We start from the raw sequence: 16,497 nt of genomic DNA, 5'->3' as shown, positions 1-16,497 counted from the left end.
GGATGGACTAGAGCTACAAGATAAAAGTTTAAAAGTTGAAACGGATAAGGGTACCTAGGTTGCCAGTGCTGGCAAACCTTCCCTTGGTAGTTATTTGTGTGACTAGTCAGCCAGACAACCATATCAGAAATAAATGCACCATACCCGAATTTCCTTTAGTCTTGAATAACTTAGTAGTAAACCCTCAAAAAAGCCAGGCCATATGACGGTGGTAGTAATAGTAATTAAATGCTAGCAGAGCAGGCCTCTCAACTGTCCCACCCGTTCACAAAAAGAATATCAATTGTTTTAGTTCTTCATGCTAAGCCATATACGAGTGATGCAGTTAATAGATGAATTGCAACCAATATATATTTTTTTTTTTATTCTTTTGTAATACAAGTTGATTCAATTGCTAAGAATGAATCATTTCGAATTTCGAATTCTGCTGTCGATGTAAAAGTTTATATTTATGGTAATTTATAAGAATTTTTATAAAAGACCTGCTTTTAAAGGTATGTTCGGACCTATGATGACAATGATCGGAGGATTCACCCAAACTTTATTCAAAAAAAAAAAAAATCACCAACACAATACAGAGCCAAGAAATCTCGTAAGATGTGATCAATTAGGACCGCTAGTACCGTAGTCAATGAGCCGTCCAGGTGCTTATTTGGACAAAGAAAACGGTAGAGGTAGACGCATGGGGCAGGCAATAGGAACAGAACCGCCCGGGAAAGCCAATCAATTCCCATCCCTTTTTGGGAATGACAGCTCGTGGATTAATGCAGTTGTGGCGAAATGTTACCTCCTTTTTTGACTTGTGAGGGCTTTAGGATTGAGATCATGGCGGTCTGGCTTGCAACTGTTCCTTTATTATGCCGTCAGTGGAACCATCAAACATTGATGTGGAGTTGACTTTTTTATTTTATTTATAGTAGTTTTTTTTTTTTTTAATAAAATCAAGAACTGGGATTAATTGGAAGGCAATTGGATACTATATTTTTTTAATTAGATCCAGAAATTAATCGCATGCAAGAATGCATGGCTTCGTTTACCGCAAGACATGAGAAACTATTTCCTATAGAGCTTGAGATTGAATGTGATTAAAATGTATTTTGATTAGAGAATGAGGAATTTAATTAGCATAATAAATGTTATGAATAGCAATAATGTACAAGAAGAAATTGTCAACAGGAGTCAACATCATGACCATACTTTCATGATCCAAACACGAGAACTGTATGGGACTTAAATGCAAGAATAGCCTCGCCAATGGAACACAGGAGCTTGACACAAATTCTAAAGAAACTAAGTGACCTCAGTACAAGTAACTGTTATCTGCTAATCCCACGAACAAAAGACGTTCAAAAAGATCAATGATTTAGAACTGTCCTCTAAAAGAATAGAATTACTGTTGCAAGGAGAACTCATATGTAGTATTGTACCTTTGTTTGGATTGTGATTTTCTGCAGAAAATTTTTCACTTGTTTCGTGAACATATTTTTTAATTTCTTATATATCAAATCACTACAGTATATATATATATATTTTTTACAAAACTCTTAAAAATGGCAATCCAAATGAAAAGTTAGTTTTGCAGAAATGAAGAAAGTTTTGCTTGAATTTATATGTTTGTCTTGCAGAATCTTCCAGGTTCAAGTATGCTTTCAGTGTCAAGCTAAAACAAAAGTACAAAAAAGGAAGAAATATAACATGCTAAAGAAAAAGAAGATGACTAGCTCTGTTAAAGTTTTTTCCCCTGTTTGTTTATATGTTTTAAGACCATAAGATTCTCAATTAAAGTATTTTACTTATATGTATACATATAGGGTTTATACAAGGATACATACATATATATACTTAGGACTTGATTGTCATTTCCCTTTTTCTTTTAACCTCAGTAGCTACTAGAAAGGTCATTCATTAAATACATTTCGCTCTGTGATCCTCTAAATCCAACATGACTGCCAGATGAGGTTGGTTCCAGCTGCCTATGCCTAATTACCATGGTTATAGGTTGAAATTTTAAGAGCAACGAGAAGAATACCTAATCAGGAAAATATTCGAACAATCATGTTCGTATGGCACATATTTAGAATTATCCAAACAGGTTGTAGCTTCCAAATTAAAGCAATGAACGAAAAAGAAAAAATCTGTTGAACTGAGAACTGAAGCTGCCTAAATACTCAATATTTCAATCCTGGATTTTTGGATATTAGAGAGAAGTACTCCTCGAGGCTTAGGAGCTCATCAAAGGCTAAAAGGCATACGAAAATTACCCAAAAGGACATAGAATACGTACAAAATTGTTTGTACAAAATTGTTTGTAGGATAAAAACAATTTGTCTAAGATCTAAATTTGCTAAAGAAAAGTTTTCACAACACTGACATCAATAATTACTATATTTACTCCAACAGACAACATACAGGTGAATCCATTTACTACCCCTAAACTACCACACTTCTTCCCTCTATTAAATCCTTCCGCCACCTTCATGAACCCCTTCAATTCTCATAGAGATGGGAAACTACTCAGTCCACTACTAGTTCATTATCATCATCATTTCATCCATCACTTCCTCGCCTCTGTTCACCTCAGCTCTTAAAGAATCTTTGTCACTTTTCACACACAGACACACACTCAAAATACTATGGCTGAGCTGATGTTTTCCTGGATTTTTGTTTCTTGGTTGGTGTTGAGCAATATTGCAATTCCAGGACATGGACAAAATGATGATGGCTCAATTCCAGGAGTTAGTGAAGCCAGGAGAGCACTTGTGCCTGCCATGTTCATTTTTGGAGATTCTCTGATTGATAATGGGAATAACAACAACCTCCCTTCTTTTGCAAAAGCCAACTATTTTCCTTATGGCATTGATTTCAATGGTGGTCCAACTGGACGCTTCTCTAATGGTTACACCATGGTTGATGAAATAGGTACGGATTTTTAAATTTTTTTTTTTTGGGATTCTCATATTTAATTAAATCTAAGTTTTGTCTTGCTTTCTTAATCTTCAATCTGCATTTTTTTATTGTTTATTTGCATAGCATACATAAATGTTTATTCACCAGCAGATTCACCTAAAAAGTGAAAAAAAATGACAAAAGCTATTGCTGATAATTTGAGAGTTAACTTCTATGAACTAGTACGTAGGACTTGATGCCTAAACCTACTAGCATAATAGTGCATGTACGTGCATGTATGACAGACTAGTAATGGTAAATGAATGACCATAGTGTCTTTTGTGCTGTAAGGAAAAAAGCAGTTGACGGGTTAGGTAAACCTATAAATGTTGCACCACTCTTTTACTCAGGTTTTGTATATCTAGCCGCTTGAAGGCGTGGAATACTTGATATAACTCAAATTAAGTACGGTTGAGAGCGTGGAACATGAAGTTATCTAACAAGAAATTACGTATATGCCTTATATTACCAACCACCCCAGTTTTTTTTTTTCAAACCACCCCAGTTTAAAAGCTTTATTTTGTAAACCTACATGCCAAACACCCTTTTAAGGCCTCTTTGATTTATTACTTGGCTTCTGACTGGCCCATCCCCTGCCTTCTGCCCCTAAAGGCGTGTGCTTCAACGCCAGATCAAAATCCCGCCTTCCTTAAACTCCATTGCCAATAGGCGATAAAGGTGCTAGTTCTACTTAGGTCCTTGCTCATGACAGAAAATTAAACAGGTCATTGATAGATGTGGGCGTCCATTTGAAATTAAACCCTCTGAATTTCACGGCAAATTTCATCCTAAAATTGCATGGTACTAGGAGAAGAGTCCGGGTATAATTGTTTTGAGTTTTGAACATGTACTTTTTTGCAGCTGAATTGCTAGGACTACCTCTTATTCCGCCCTTCTCAGAGGCTTCCGGTGATCAAGTGCGTTATGGGGTCAACTACGCCTCCGCAGCAGCTGGCATCCTTGATGAAACAGGCCGAAACTTTGTAAGTGCATGCTGAATTTTCTCTCCAAGGATAATACTATATTGGTTGAGTGATTATAGATGGGAAAATGGGATTGTAAAACAACATTTCCTATAAATTGGAAAATTAACCACGTCCAATTTTCAGGTTGGCCGCATTCCATTCAACCAACAAATCCGAAACTTTGAGAATACGCTTGATCAAATCACAAACAGCCTTGGTGCCCCAGATGTAGCACAGGCACTTTCTCGATGCATATTCTTTGTGGGAATGGGAAGCAATGACTATCTCAACAATTATCTCATGCCAAATTACAACACCAAAAACCAGTATAATGCTCAACAATTTGCTGATCTTTTGACATCCCAGTACACTCAACAACTCACTGTAAGATGGTACTAGATTTGATTTTTTTTTTTTTTATTAATCTTGATTAGAAAATTAACTTTTTTTGTGCACTGTTTCTTACTGCAGAGGCTGTATAATCTGGGAGCCAGGAAATTTGTAATTGCTGGGCTTGGACTAATGGGATGTATACCAAGCATCCTAGCTCAAAGTGGAGCTGGTCTATGCTCAGAGCCGGTGAACCAGTTGGTAGTTCCCTTCAGTACCAACAGCAAGGCTATGATCAACAAACTCAGCACCAATCTCCCAGGATCCAGATTTGCTTACATCGATATTCGCAACATGTTCCAAGATCTCCTTACCAACCATGACTCTTATGGTACTACTAGACACCACGCAGAATTATAGAATTGAAGCAATTCAAACAATCAAGAAATGTTATATATTTGTAGAATTTACCGTTTACTTATCCATTTTATGTGTTTCTTGATTTATTTTTTTTTTTTTTGGTTTTACAGGATTTGACATAGTAAATCGAGGGTGCTGTGGAATTGGACGTAATAGAGGGCAGATAACTTGTCTTCCATTCCAGGTGCCATGTCCAGAGAGGGATCGCTACATATTTTGGGATGCATTTCACCCAACAGCAGCAGTAAACATTTTGTTTGGAAAGAGTGCTTTCAGTGGAGGTCCTCAACTTGTTTACCCCATAAACATAGAGCAGCTTGCTCGTCTTTGACGTCTTTGATTGACGACCTCTGCAATTCTAATATATACTTTGTGATTTACTGCTGCTGTTTGCTACACTTTTTTCATGGTTTTAAGGGTATTTGATCTTTTTGAGATTAGAAATTGTAAGGAATTTTGGCAATGCATGATGATGTAAACACTTTTCTTTCTAGTTAGTGTGCTCTAATGCCTAGTCTTCAATTCTGTCAACAGAAGTTAAATTGCATTAAAAATGAAATAAAATAAAACAGGTCAGATGGTATACATTCTCCAGCCAAAGATAATTCTACCACTGATCAGTGTAACAAGATAAGGTGAAAGGTAGCTATTTTAGAATTTTGCGGTCATGTGTCGGAATGCAAGTGAACTATATATGCTACTAATTCTTCTGCCAGCAGCAGCAGTCAATCCCATCATGTTCATGAGAAAGCAATAAGGAAAAAGATTAAAGCGAAATAGCAATAAGGAAGTCATTAAGGAGCGTTGAGAAACTCTTTGTAATAAGATCTTCTAAGATCAGAAGTGATTGATGTGCTAATCAAAATGGATTTGAGAAATGAAAGATCGATCGTAAGAGTCGGTTGAGAACAAATATACTACACATTATTCCTCGCTACTGGAACTTTATTGCAAGTCACGGAGCCTATGAAACAATCAATACTAGAGTGTAACACCACCAAAACTGAATATTCGCATTTCCCATCACTTCTATGGATACCTTGAAGTTGTGTTCACGAGTAATTGACTAAATGTAGATTTCATTAAAAAAAAAATCCGTTGTTTAGTTTTTTTCTTCTTCGTGAAGTAGTGTTTTAGTAGTGCCTAATGGAATTGGGCTATTACAGTCTTATTAATTTTACTACTATTTATTAAAATATACACACTGATATACATCGTTTCTTTTTGCATTTAGACAATTTATTTTCTTTTTAACGTTCATTTAGACTTTCTTTTGAAGGTTTATCTAGTTAATTATTTATTGTTTAAACTTCAACTTTTTCTAACTAATACTAATTAGGAATTCTCTTATACTGGTGTCTAATGCACACCTATTAGACAAACCCAAAACTTAATTATAATCTAATAGATTCCATAGAATATCAATAAAAAAAAAAAAAACCCGTCGAAGACCATAACAAAGTATCCGTTGGTATTTCCACCAAAAGAAAAAAAAAACTAAAGATTAATAAAGATTGTAACAGATAACAATTTCGTACATTAAACAGGTACATAAAGGGCAAAATTCTTTTAAGAAAGAAACAAATTTTGAAAAGTAGTCCACCTAGATCATTTGGAATATCCATTAAATCACAGTATGATATGAAAAAGTCTACCAGCCGCCGGTTCACACAGAACATTACTCGCCAAGATTCATTCAATTTCTTTTAATCAAGGATAGCGTTCACACTTGAAGGAGAAATATATATACTAGTGATTTGGTTCATTGAACACATTATTGATTTGAGAAGAATATCAATTTGGAAGAAAAATGTCAGTTCATTGTCTGTGCAATCCTTATCCAAGAGCTCTCTCCATATACGAAGTCATACAAGTATTTTACTCATGGTCTATAGTGAATTGAGTCTACCTAAGTACGTTTACTCTTAATTTGTTTAGCTTTCTTCGTTTGTCTTTGTATTCTTACTGTACATACTTAGGAACATATGCGTGTGTGTGTGTGAAAATATAATGAACTTAGTTCCATTGTTTTTTTTTTCTTTTTTTTTTTTCTCTTAATGCAGAATACAAGACTGTGTGGCCCAAGGTGCTTGGGATGAAAGGAGAAGAGGCAAAGGCCATCATCGAGAAAGACAATCCGCTATCGTACCTTGAGGGGTAATGGGTGAAATTGGTGGAAACCTCAAGGGAGTTTTCTGAAATTATCCCTTATCTTTATTTCATTTCTTTGTGCCAGTCTAGGTATGCAACGTGTCGATGGAAAAGAAGCACCCTAAATAAACAAATGTTGCTGTTATTTATTAAATAAAAAAAACCCGTCACTAGTCAACTTATTTTCTTGGGAGTCTTTATTCCTCATATGAGAATGAGGCTTTATATCCAGTATTTCATTATCCTCTCCTATTGGCTTCTGCACTCCCACCCCTCCACTTCAGAGATTGAGACGGGAAAAAAAAAAAAAAAAAGACTCAAAGGATTGCAATTTAACATAGCCAAGCAGTTTATGAAGAATACATCTTGTTTTCCAATTAAATACAGCAAATTCTGCAAAGTCCTAAAGCATTGTTAATTGTTGTATATTGATTGGGTAAGCATATGATTTAGACTTGGAACTGTATGCTTTCTTAGCAAGCAATATGTTTGCAACTTCAGTTGGATGGAAGGCATCCCAGAACAAGTACTTTCTTCGGTCATCACATGGCAGCTGAAGAGGGAGACATGTTATTTGGCCATTGTTCTTTCCAACTCCACAGCACCCTTTGTCAACAACTTCAAACCCTGTTCACCATCATCATGCAAGGAATACATGATTTGGTCAATTATTGCAAAGAGACAGGACGATAAAATTTTCTCCAAGAAAATGAAATTCTAATCCAAGTGCATTCAACATTTGTCCCTTCATAAATTATGTCAAGGTTTGCCTTTATTTCTGTTCTAATTTTAGTTTGTAGTTGTAATTTGCATAAATTGTAATTAGCACATGGCAAGCAACGTATTTTTCTAATCAAAAAGCCGTGAACTTCATGGTCATAAATAAGCTTATTTGAGTTTCAAAAGTGCGCATTTTGGGATTTATCCAACTTTTGAACTCAAATTGGCTTCACAAATTGTCCATTCACTAAACTTTCAAAGTTAGCCTGTCGAATTAGAGGGCATTATTACCGTATGTTTTGGCATTGAGTACCAGATCTTGGCTGCTCTGAAATGAATCCAAGTAAACAAATTTTGCTCCCTGAAGTTCACCGTTGTTGAAACGATCAACCAATTTTCGCAGTCCAGTGTTAAAGAGGATGATGGCATTGTTGATCTCTTCATTACATCTGCTACCATTGCCATCGTACCGTGCTAGCTCATACGGTATGCAGCCTATTTGTCCGACTGCTGATACAATCAGCTTACGAGCTCCCAAATTGTACAATCCCTTTGAAATTGATGATGTGCAAAACACATAAACACGAATATTTGACAAGGAATTATTTTAATGTCTGAGATTAATTTTGGCTCAAACTGCCTAATTTCAATCAAGAACGCTAAAATGTACTGCCTACACTTTTGTTTCTGTCTAGCATGACCTGAGATACATCGTACATTTCCAATTAGAATACTGATAGACAGTCTCAATTTATTCCGGATATGAATGAACGTAAAGACGAATCCTATCTAACAAAATTGGATGGTATCTAGAGTTCAAACATGTCTAATTTTTAGTCATTTATGGGTTATTAGTATAATTTCCACAATTCAAGTTTCAGAGTTTCTAGATTATATGTCACTACACTCCCTACTAAGCAACAATGGAAATTTTACATATTTAAAGGAGAATGTCTAAAATTTTGTAACACATGTTGACAAGTATTTTTAGACTATAACATGTAACATAAATTTAGACTGCCTGTGTCATTAAGATTTTACCATAGAAACAGAACTTTTATTTCTATCATTCATTAAATCTTGATATATTTCTGAAATCATGAAAAAATTTGTAACTTGGGTTTGTCTTTTACTACCATAATCTTTTTTCCAAGCTAATTGTATACTATCCGTGGAAGTTACTCACAGTTAATTGCCTGGTATAATCCTGAAGAAGTGAAGCGGCATAAGTTATTGGGGTGTAAGCTGTTCTGGTTGAATAAAAATCTGTCATAAAATAATTGTTAAGGTAGTCATTGCTTCCCAATCCTGAGTAGAATAGGCACTTGCTCAGGTAATTTCCCAGTGCCATGCTATCTCCCCTGAAGTACCTCCTCAACTGTTCTACAGTTGTAGCAAATTTGGCTACTTGTTGATTCATTGATGTGTGATCCCCCTGCAGTCAAGAAGGTAATTCACCAGGCTAGTTACTCTATCCATCAACCACATCGAAAACCAAACATTTAACTTTCACGTATTGTACGTAAAACTAGTCTATCTATCTAAGTACATTTTGAAAGAATTTAAGTACGCTACAAAATCTCAATAATGCAGTATCATTTTTTTTTTTTTTGCAGCGTTTTAGGAACAATTCAATATTGCGATTTTTATCCAGTTGATGTACACTTCATCTTGTTACAATGCGAAAACAACAGCTGGATTACCAAATTATTTCCTGTCTCGTCTCGGATGCCTGATGCTCCTGATGCATAGTTTGCTCCCTGCAGTAATGCCCTGCCACGGACCCTGGCATAGGCTGGGATATAGTTGGGAAAGCCAAGAAGTTGAGCTGCAAAATGAAACAATTTCATTAATTTTCATTGTCAAAGTATTTAACTTCACTTTAATCTAACTACATTTTCAAAAAATCAAACACATTATGGGACTTTGTTTCTCGTCTCAGAAGACAGGCTTGTTTTTCGCGATCCTCCTTTTCCTTTAGTATTTATTCCTTGCCAAATTACTATCCCTACTAAACAAATGAATGTAATCTAGTAATATCAACAGAGGGACTAAATCCACACCATTCCAAATTCAAATCAGCACCTATGTCTGATTCATTAACGAACTATACCAATAGTATTGATAAACATACAAATTGCAGATTTATAGTATCAAACAATAGTATTATGTCTTGAAGCTTCTTTTGCAAACATGCAAAAGTATAAAAACGTACGCACCCAAAATATCAACAAATGTACGACCATTAGTGAAGCGACCAGAGGCACCCTGAGGAAAATCAAGTCCATAAGGCATATAATTAGCCCTGGCCAGCGTGAGGAGGCCATTATTGTTCCCATTATCAACTAATGAATCTCCAAATATGAAGAAACAAGGCACTTGTGGCTGCTGTTCCTGTGGTTGTGAGCAAGCTTTTGCCGTAAGTAACAAGAAAGAAGTTAGAACCCACAAAAGAAAACCAACAAAATCCATCGATCTTGTGATGATGGGTTTGGGAAGCAGCTTGGGATGAATATATGATGGGTTTGGGAAGCTATACTTTATAGTGAAATCTGTTGCCTTTCATCATGTAATCTTTTTTCCTTCATCATGAGATGAAATTGGCACTTCCCCGTGAGAGAAATGGTCTCCAAGTACCTTTCTAGCTGTATTTCGCGAGCATGTCTCAAGACATTCAGCCAAATTAATGCCAATATAACGCAGCGGTGATCAGGGCTGATTGCTCGTGATATATACTCTCCCTAGTTGGCTAGCCTTAGCCCTTACCTAAACAAAGTTTCAAACATTTATGAAGTTTTTTTTTTCCCTTCTCTTATTAGAGTGTAAGTTTGTGGTAGTTTTCTCTTTAAAAAGTTGATCCATTTATCTGCCTTATCATCTCGTGAAGTTCTTGAACTTGTACATACAAAGTTGTCTAGAGGCCTACAAAAATTAATTATTTCACCAAAAAATAAAAAAGAAAGAAAGTGAGCAATAATTTCGTTCTTCAACTTTCTTATAGTGAATTAATTGTTTGCTTTAATTGTTACACGGATGACAGATCCAAATTATTACTGTCTATGAAATTCTTAATTTATAGCAGTATGTGTATGTGTGTCTAGCTATAACATAGGGGTGGATATGCCTTAATTCAAGGGTAAGAGATTAAATAACGCTAAAAGTAGCTAATAAAATATAATTAATAATTAAAGAGTGTACAACAATACGAGTAATTTTGTAGATTAATTACAGGGTTTGCGATATTGCTATATATCTTAATCAAATTAGTCTCATGACGGGCCAATTGTTTTGTTCATGGGTATCCATTAAGCACTCGATGGGAGGGGATTTAAGTATTAATTTGTTAGAATATATAGAGTGGTTAATTTGAAAAAATTGTTTCAATTCAAGGGTATAATAGATGTAGAGGTGGCAAAATGGGCGGGATGCGCGAGATTTGCTTGGATTTGAGATGGAACCGAGTCATATGGGTTTAGGCCCAACCTTACCCATATGTGTTTTGGGACTAACTTGGGCGGGATCACTTTGGGATGGGTTTAGATTGATCCCGTCCAATACCCAAATCTATTTTCTACATATTTTTTTCCTTTAATTCATTTTTTATTTTTTATATAACTTTAATATTTTTTATTTATTAAATTTCTTTTAGTTTTATTAAATAAACATACAAGTGCTTTATATTCAGGATTCCCACCAAAATTTGGATTAACAAATAAAGGAAAAGATAGATATACAGCCATATTCCAACATATATTAAGATGGCCAAGGCACTTAGGGTGTTGAATATTTATTCTCATCATTGTCCAAGAATGACAGGTCTAAACTGACTGAAATATTGGAAATTCTTGTGGATAATAATTAGGAAGACTGCTAGATTATATTCGCTAGTATGACTATAAAAATTGTTAAAGATAATTTTTGAATCTAAGACTCTGTTTGGATTTGCTATTTTTTCAAAAAATAAAATTTTCAAATACAATGTTACAGTAATATACAATAACTCAAAAAACATCCCATCCACATTAGTATATCAAATATTTTAAAAAAATTATAGTAAAATTTTTTCATAGACACTGTTACAATAAAATATTTCAAAAACATCCCCAAAAACAGCTAATCCAAACGGAACCAAGCTATTTGAGCCCAATGGGTACCCAAGTATTTTCCAAAATTTCCCATCAATTAATGGATATAATTGGAATTTGTCCCATTTTAAACCCAATATCAAATTTCAATACCCAACCCGCCCAAAGTCCCCATGGGCATGGGTAACCCATTGGGACTTGGGACAAATTGCCACCTCTAAATAGATGTGAATGTTTGTATTTATCTGGCAATTCAAATGCGATTTCATTTAGGTGCCTTAACAGCAGTGAATCAGTTAGAAAATTCCATTTTCTGAAAAATTGAGATAGAAAGTCTACTTTTACTAAACCATTCTAGAATCTTATAACAGCCCAAACTTTTAAGAAGTATCGAAATATTCTTTCTAGACAATGCCAACCTGCCAATCTAAAGCCCACATGCGTGATAAAATTCCAAACTGTCTTATTTAATCCTTAAGAAAAAAAAAAAAAGAGTCTTGTTCAACAAGAAGTTTGTGTTGTCAAAGTCAAGATTTTAACGTTGTAAAATTGTCTTTTCCAACGTGTAGTAGCTATGCTTTGGCTTCTCAGGCATACATCGGAATTGCTGGAATCAAATGATAGATATTTATATGAAAAGGTTATTATGATTGTATGTTCCATCTTGAAACTATTGAGATTTTAATTTTAGAGACTTGAAATGCAGAGACATTGCTATTTACGTGCTCATTTGTAATTGAAAATCTCAATTGCCAAATTAAACTTTAAATTAAAAATCAATTGCCAAATTAAACTTTAAATTAAAAATTAACATTCTTAAGTACTTGTAAAATGTTTGAAAATATTCTCTTCTAAATGGAAACATTTTTTTGCATTTTTTTGTTGCTTTGTCAATATAAGTTATTTGGAACTGTATATAAGAGGAATCAAATAAATTTAATAGATGAAGCTACGTTGTCCAATGAATACATGGGGAGTAGATTTAGCCCCTCCATTCTTGGTTTTATACATTACCATATATGTTATGTGCCAAGTAGGGACAGTATATTTTACCTGCAAATGTCACGTGATTATTTTATATTCTTTTGTATATATCATTTTATCCCTCCCACAGTCTCTCAATTCTTACTACCAAACTCAAAATTCGAATCCTTTTCATACTTTTTCGATTCTTAATTTTTAGGACTAAAATTCATATGAAAACTTAAACTTGATAGCATGAAAAACTCCCAAAGCTCCCCTCCCTACTCGTTGGGACGAACCTGATGATTCCATTATTATGTTATTCACAAGATTGGATGCATGTTACATTATATGTAATACTTTTTCATTTGATATACAAAAACAAAATTTTTTGAGAACTACAAGAATAGTAAACAACCGCACACAACTCAGCCGCAGCCACCCATTCCCTAGTTGGACAATTGACATCATCCTGTTCTCATGTATTGCATGTGTGAAAGCAATTACTTTTCATATGATACTTTGGTAAAAGACTTCGCAGGTTATATGCTGTCACAACTAGAGTTATTATGATGCTCATTTCAATTCTGGAAGGAACATTTCTCAAAAAAAAAAATTCTGGAAGGAACAAACGCAGGATATATGTCTACAATCTAAAAATTTACTCAGGAAGCATGAGATAAATGTTCTTTTTAAGTCTACGGGTTTAGCAAAGTTGCTAGGATAGTGTATTATTTGAAATATTATTTGGAATAATTACTGTAGCACTTTTTGTGATGTGATGTATGTGAGATAAAAAGTAGTTGGGAATATAAAAAGGTAGGTTGGAAAATGTGTTTGTGATGCAAGCGAAATATTATTTGAGATAATTTTGGTATCCAAACACTCCCTTTATGTCGCAGATGACCATATGATAGGTGATGCCACTTTACATTTGTATTCAAATTGTGTCTAACACATGCATATTGGTTGTAAATGAACAATATATCGTAACATTTTCTTTGTAATTAATAATGACTGAGAAAATATGATAAAAGATGAGAAAAGAAATACATAGTTCTGAGAAATCAACTAGATTAGTTTGTGAATATTTTCAACAAAGTCTATAATACTGACATAGTATACGACGATTTGTCCCATACGTCTTAATAAAACTACATACACAATTTGTTTTGATTTAGTAAGTGGTAGGTTTACACTATATTCTTAGAAGTTTAACATAGGCAACTTGTATAGCAACATAAATTTACCATTGTTATTTGCCAAATATTTATAGGATGCATAATAAGGTAACTACCCTTGTTAAAACTATTGATAGGATGCATAATTGCTATTTAACTTGTGAATATTTTCCCTCAATATTTGCCAAATATTACATAATTAGATGAATTTTACTTATATTTGATAACTGGTACTAATTTCAGGAATATGACAAGAAAAAGAGTTAAAAAGCAAATTAACGATGATTCTTGGCTTATTCCGTGTGGCCGCGCTCTAAGTCTAGCCTCAAGTCCCAAGAGATCAGGATCCGAGCGCGTGACAGTTTTTCAATTCACATTGAAGACCTTAGAAGCATGTTCCTTTTTCCAAGATAATTGGCTTTCCGTTTTGTATTAGGAAACAAAGAGCTTACCTTTTGTTCAATTAGGGAAATATTTCTTCCGTGGGAAATTTGAATTAGTAGTAGTAGTAATAGATTAGGAAAAGGAAAAACGTGAGTAGCAGGGATTCTTGGTTGTCGTGACTGTAAAGACTTTTGTTTCGGTCCAGAGAAACTAGTGATTTTCCGCTTTTAGCGCGAAGCAAAACCGAGCGAAGAGCTTTGTCAGATGTTTACGCAACTTTTTGTCATGATGTGCACCTAAATTCTTTTCCAATCAAGGGATAATGAAGGATTTGGTTCAACTACAATTATGAGATTTAATTATTTTTATTTGTTAATATTTGTACGTTTTATGATTTAACTTCTTATGATTATTTTGTTATTTAAATATCACGGGTCCGATATTTGAATTAAACTAATAATCTACTGTCATATTAATCAATCAAATGCGTAATTGTTTGATTGGTTGGTGTTAGTGGCGACTAGCGTGATTGATTTTATGTTAAAAAAATATATGTTCTAATTTAAATAAACCCTGGTAGTGTGTTTGTTGATTAGAACATAACTTTTTCTAGTTTCTAATGCAATTAAGAAATTAAATTTTATAGACGTACCTAGAATTGTATCTTGGTTAGAGAAGTAGTTAACGAGCGTACCTTAATTATCGAGACGGTAAGGAAAATCTGGTTGTCATCACGTGTTTAACAACTATAACTTGTTTATTAACGAATAGATGAAATAATTATTGCATTGATGAGCAGTTGCATGAACCATTTTCAAAATTATTTCATAGGCTACACCTTGTTTATTATTGATTTAAATTTAATTTTCTTCAATTTAATTATTTTTATTTGCATTGATTATTTTAGCTTTATTTTTCCAAACCCCCCCCCCCCCTAATTAGTTTTTTTTTATTCGGAAAGAAACAAATTTTTTCCTAATTCCTATGGAAACGACCCTACTTGTCATTATACTCTATCATATATTTTTGTAAGTAGAAATTTATTATTACACAGACCGACACCTGTCAACTATAACATAGAAGGTTTGGTAGATAGTGCATTTTAAATATAATTTCTAGCTCAAAACTAATCTAGTTGTTCCCGTTTGCCTGACGGGCGCCCATATTAAAAGTGGCATCAAGTATAACTCTTGGAAATGTCAAGTTAAATCCAAGAAGTATCTAAAAACAATGGAGGGACAATAAATATGAGGATTTTCACTCAAATAGTACTTTCACAAGTGCTATTGGGAAAAAAAAATCTTTTTATTTCATAGGGTCTGGGCTAAGTAATTTACTTCTAATTTATATTCTAAGGAGCAGTATTGCTCCTAAATATTCTGTAATGACTGCTTTACTGTGGTCCAATTGTCTCCATACTCCAGTGCTCATGCTATAAAAAGGTGCCAAAACTTCAAGGGAGCATCAAGAGGTTCAAATAAAGTGAAAACTAATTCAGTACAAGATCCAAACCAGAAGAAGCATGAAGAACTCAATTGTGCTTCCCCTTCTCTCTGTGACTCTTTTATTGAGTCTCCTTACCCCTTCTCTGGGTGAGAACTTAATAAAAAAAAAAATGATGTTCTATTTATCAGCCACCCTATCTTTCATTCTCATTGCCCATATTATGACATTCATTACTTTTTTTTCCGGTCAAATGTTACACTATGAAAGTTCTTAGAAGCATTACGTTCATTTCAATTATCTTGATTTTGTGTTTTCTTCTTCCATTTCAGGCCAACAACCCAAGCTCTGCCCTGTTACTTTCCCTTTACCAGTTAAAGGTGCATGTGGAAGTGATGGGGATTTCAGGTGTATTGATGAAGCACTAAAACGGTTTGCAGCAAGTCAGGTGCCTCAAAAATGTTCATGCAGTGATGCTAGACCTGCAAGTAGCCAGTGCCAGTGTTCCATTATTTGTACCAATCCCGCAAACTAAGCGTTTTTTAACTTATGTAATTGCTTTTTCTGGCAGATTCTACGAGAAAATTCTTTGTTGAATAAGATTTTGTGGGATTTTGTAATTTTTCATCATAACCTCAACAGTACAAAAGAAACCTAAATCTGTGGATGTGTAATCTCAAATGCTTGAAACACTTAGTTTGAATATGATGAGATTTTCTTTTTTTTTTTTTGGGGTGCAAGCCGACTATCTTGTATATATGGCTCTAAAACATGAAAAGGCTTTCTGGAGAGGATTGGATTTGGGCTGTTTTGGAAGACCCTGGAGCATAGCCCAGTTTCAAGTTTCAACAACCACTGTTCAACAATTAGGATATATTTTTTTCCGTTTTTATCATATTCCATTCCAGC

At 34.3% G+C, this 16,497-nt stretch overlaps 3 protein-coding genes across 3 annotated transcripts; 2 read left to right on the top strand and 1 right to left on the bottom strand.

Annotated features, from left to right (window-relative positions):
- Positions 1-2,513: 2,513 nt before the first annotated feature.
- On the top strand, positions 2,514-5,149 carry LOC113749594 (GDSL esterase/lipase At1g71691-like). The gene is made up of 5 exons (XM_027293385.1): positions 2,514-2,919; positions 3,808-3,929; positions 4,056-4,295; positions 4,383-4,632; positions 4,772-5,149. The coding sequence occupies exons 1-5, from the start codon at positions 2,634-2,636 to the stop codon at positions 4,990-4,992; spliced, it is 1,119 nt and encodes a 372-aa protein (XP_027149186.1). The 5' UTR covers positions 2,514-2,633; the 3' UTR covers positions 4,993-5,149.
- Positions 5,150-6,938: 1,789 nt separating this feature from the next.
- Positions 6,939-10,025, bottom strand: LOC113749618 (GDSL esterase/lipase At1g33811). Its single transcript, XM_027293419.1, has 5 exons — positions 9,752-10,025; positions 9,236-9,360; positions 8,719-8,967; positions 7,824-8,082; positions 6,939-7,439 (listed from the first exon to the last, which is right to left on the bottom strand). The coding sequence occupies exons 1-5, from the start codon at positions 10,002-10,004 to the stop codon at positions 7,216-7,218; spliced, it is 1,110 nt and encodes a 369-aa protein (XP_027149220.1). The 5' UTR covers positions 10,005-10,025; the 3' UTR covers positions 6,939-7,215.
- A 5,587-nt stretch (positions 10,026-15,612) lies between these two features.
- On the top strand, positions 15,613-16,248 carry LOC113750866 (putative defensin-like protein 244). Its single transcript, XM_027294799.1, has 2 exons — positions 15,613-15,737; positions 15,921-16,248. The coding sequence occupies exons 1-2, from the start codon at positions 15,668-15,670 to the stop codon at positions 16,121-16,123; spliced, it is 273 nt and encodes a 90-aa protein (XP_027150600.1). The 5' UTR covers positions 15,613-15,667; the 3' UTR covers positions 16,124-16,248.
- Positions 16,249-16,497: the final 249 nt, after the last annotated feature.

The sequence above is a fragment of the Coffea eugenioides genome, chromosome 10 (assembly GCF_003713205.1).
Source record: "Coffea eugenioides isolate CCC68of chromosome 10, Ceug_1.0, whole genome shotgun sequence".
Lineage (NCBI taxonomy): Eukaryota > Viridiplantae > Streptophyta > Magnoliopsida > Gentianales > Rubiaceae > Coffea > Coffea eugenioides.
The sequence above is the reverse complement of the archived record's forward strand: the minus strand, read 5'-3'. Positions and strand labels throughout refer to the sequence as shown.

What these genes read in the sequence shown, in the direction of transcription:
- LOC113749594 (XM_027293385.1), top strand. Translation starts at nt 2,634, where the DNA reads ATGGCTGAGCTGATGTTTTCCTGGATTTTTGTTTCTTGGTTGGTGTTG. An exon ending in AGTACACTCAACAACTCACT is followed by an intron (nt 4,296 to 4,382) that starts GTAAGATGGTAC and finishes TTCTTACTGCAG; the next exon opens with AGGCTGTATAATCTGGGAGC. An exon ending in TACCAACCATGACTCTTATG is followed by an intron (nt 4,633 to 4,771) that starts GTACTACTAGAC and finishes TTGGTTTTACAG; the next exon opens with GATTTGACATAGTAAATCGA.
- LOC113749618 (XM_027293419.1), bottom strand. Translation starts at nt 10,004, where the DNA reads ATGGATTTTGTTGGTTTTCTTTTGTGGGTTCTAACTTCTTTCTTGTTA. An exon ending in TACATTTGTTGATATTTTGG is followed by an intron (nt 9,361 to 9,751) that starts GTGCGTACGTTT and finishes TTCATTTTGCAG; the next exon opens with CTCAACTTCTTGGCTTTCCC. An exon ending in ACTCAATGCCAAAACATACG is followed by an intron (nt 7,440 to 7,823) that starts GTAATAATGCCC and finishes GATGGTGAACAG; the next exon opens with GGTTTGAAGTTGTTGACAAA.
- LOC113750866 (XM_027294799.1), top strand. Translation starts at nt 15,668, where the DNA reads ATGAAGAACTCAATTGTGCTTCCCCTTCTCTCTGTGACTCTTTTATTG. An exon ending in TCTCCTTACCCCTTCTCTGG is followed by an intron (nt 15,738 to 15,920) that starts GTGAGAACTTAA and finishes CTTCCATTTCAG; the next exon opens with GCCAACAACCCAAGCTCTGC.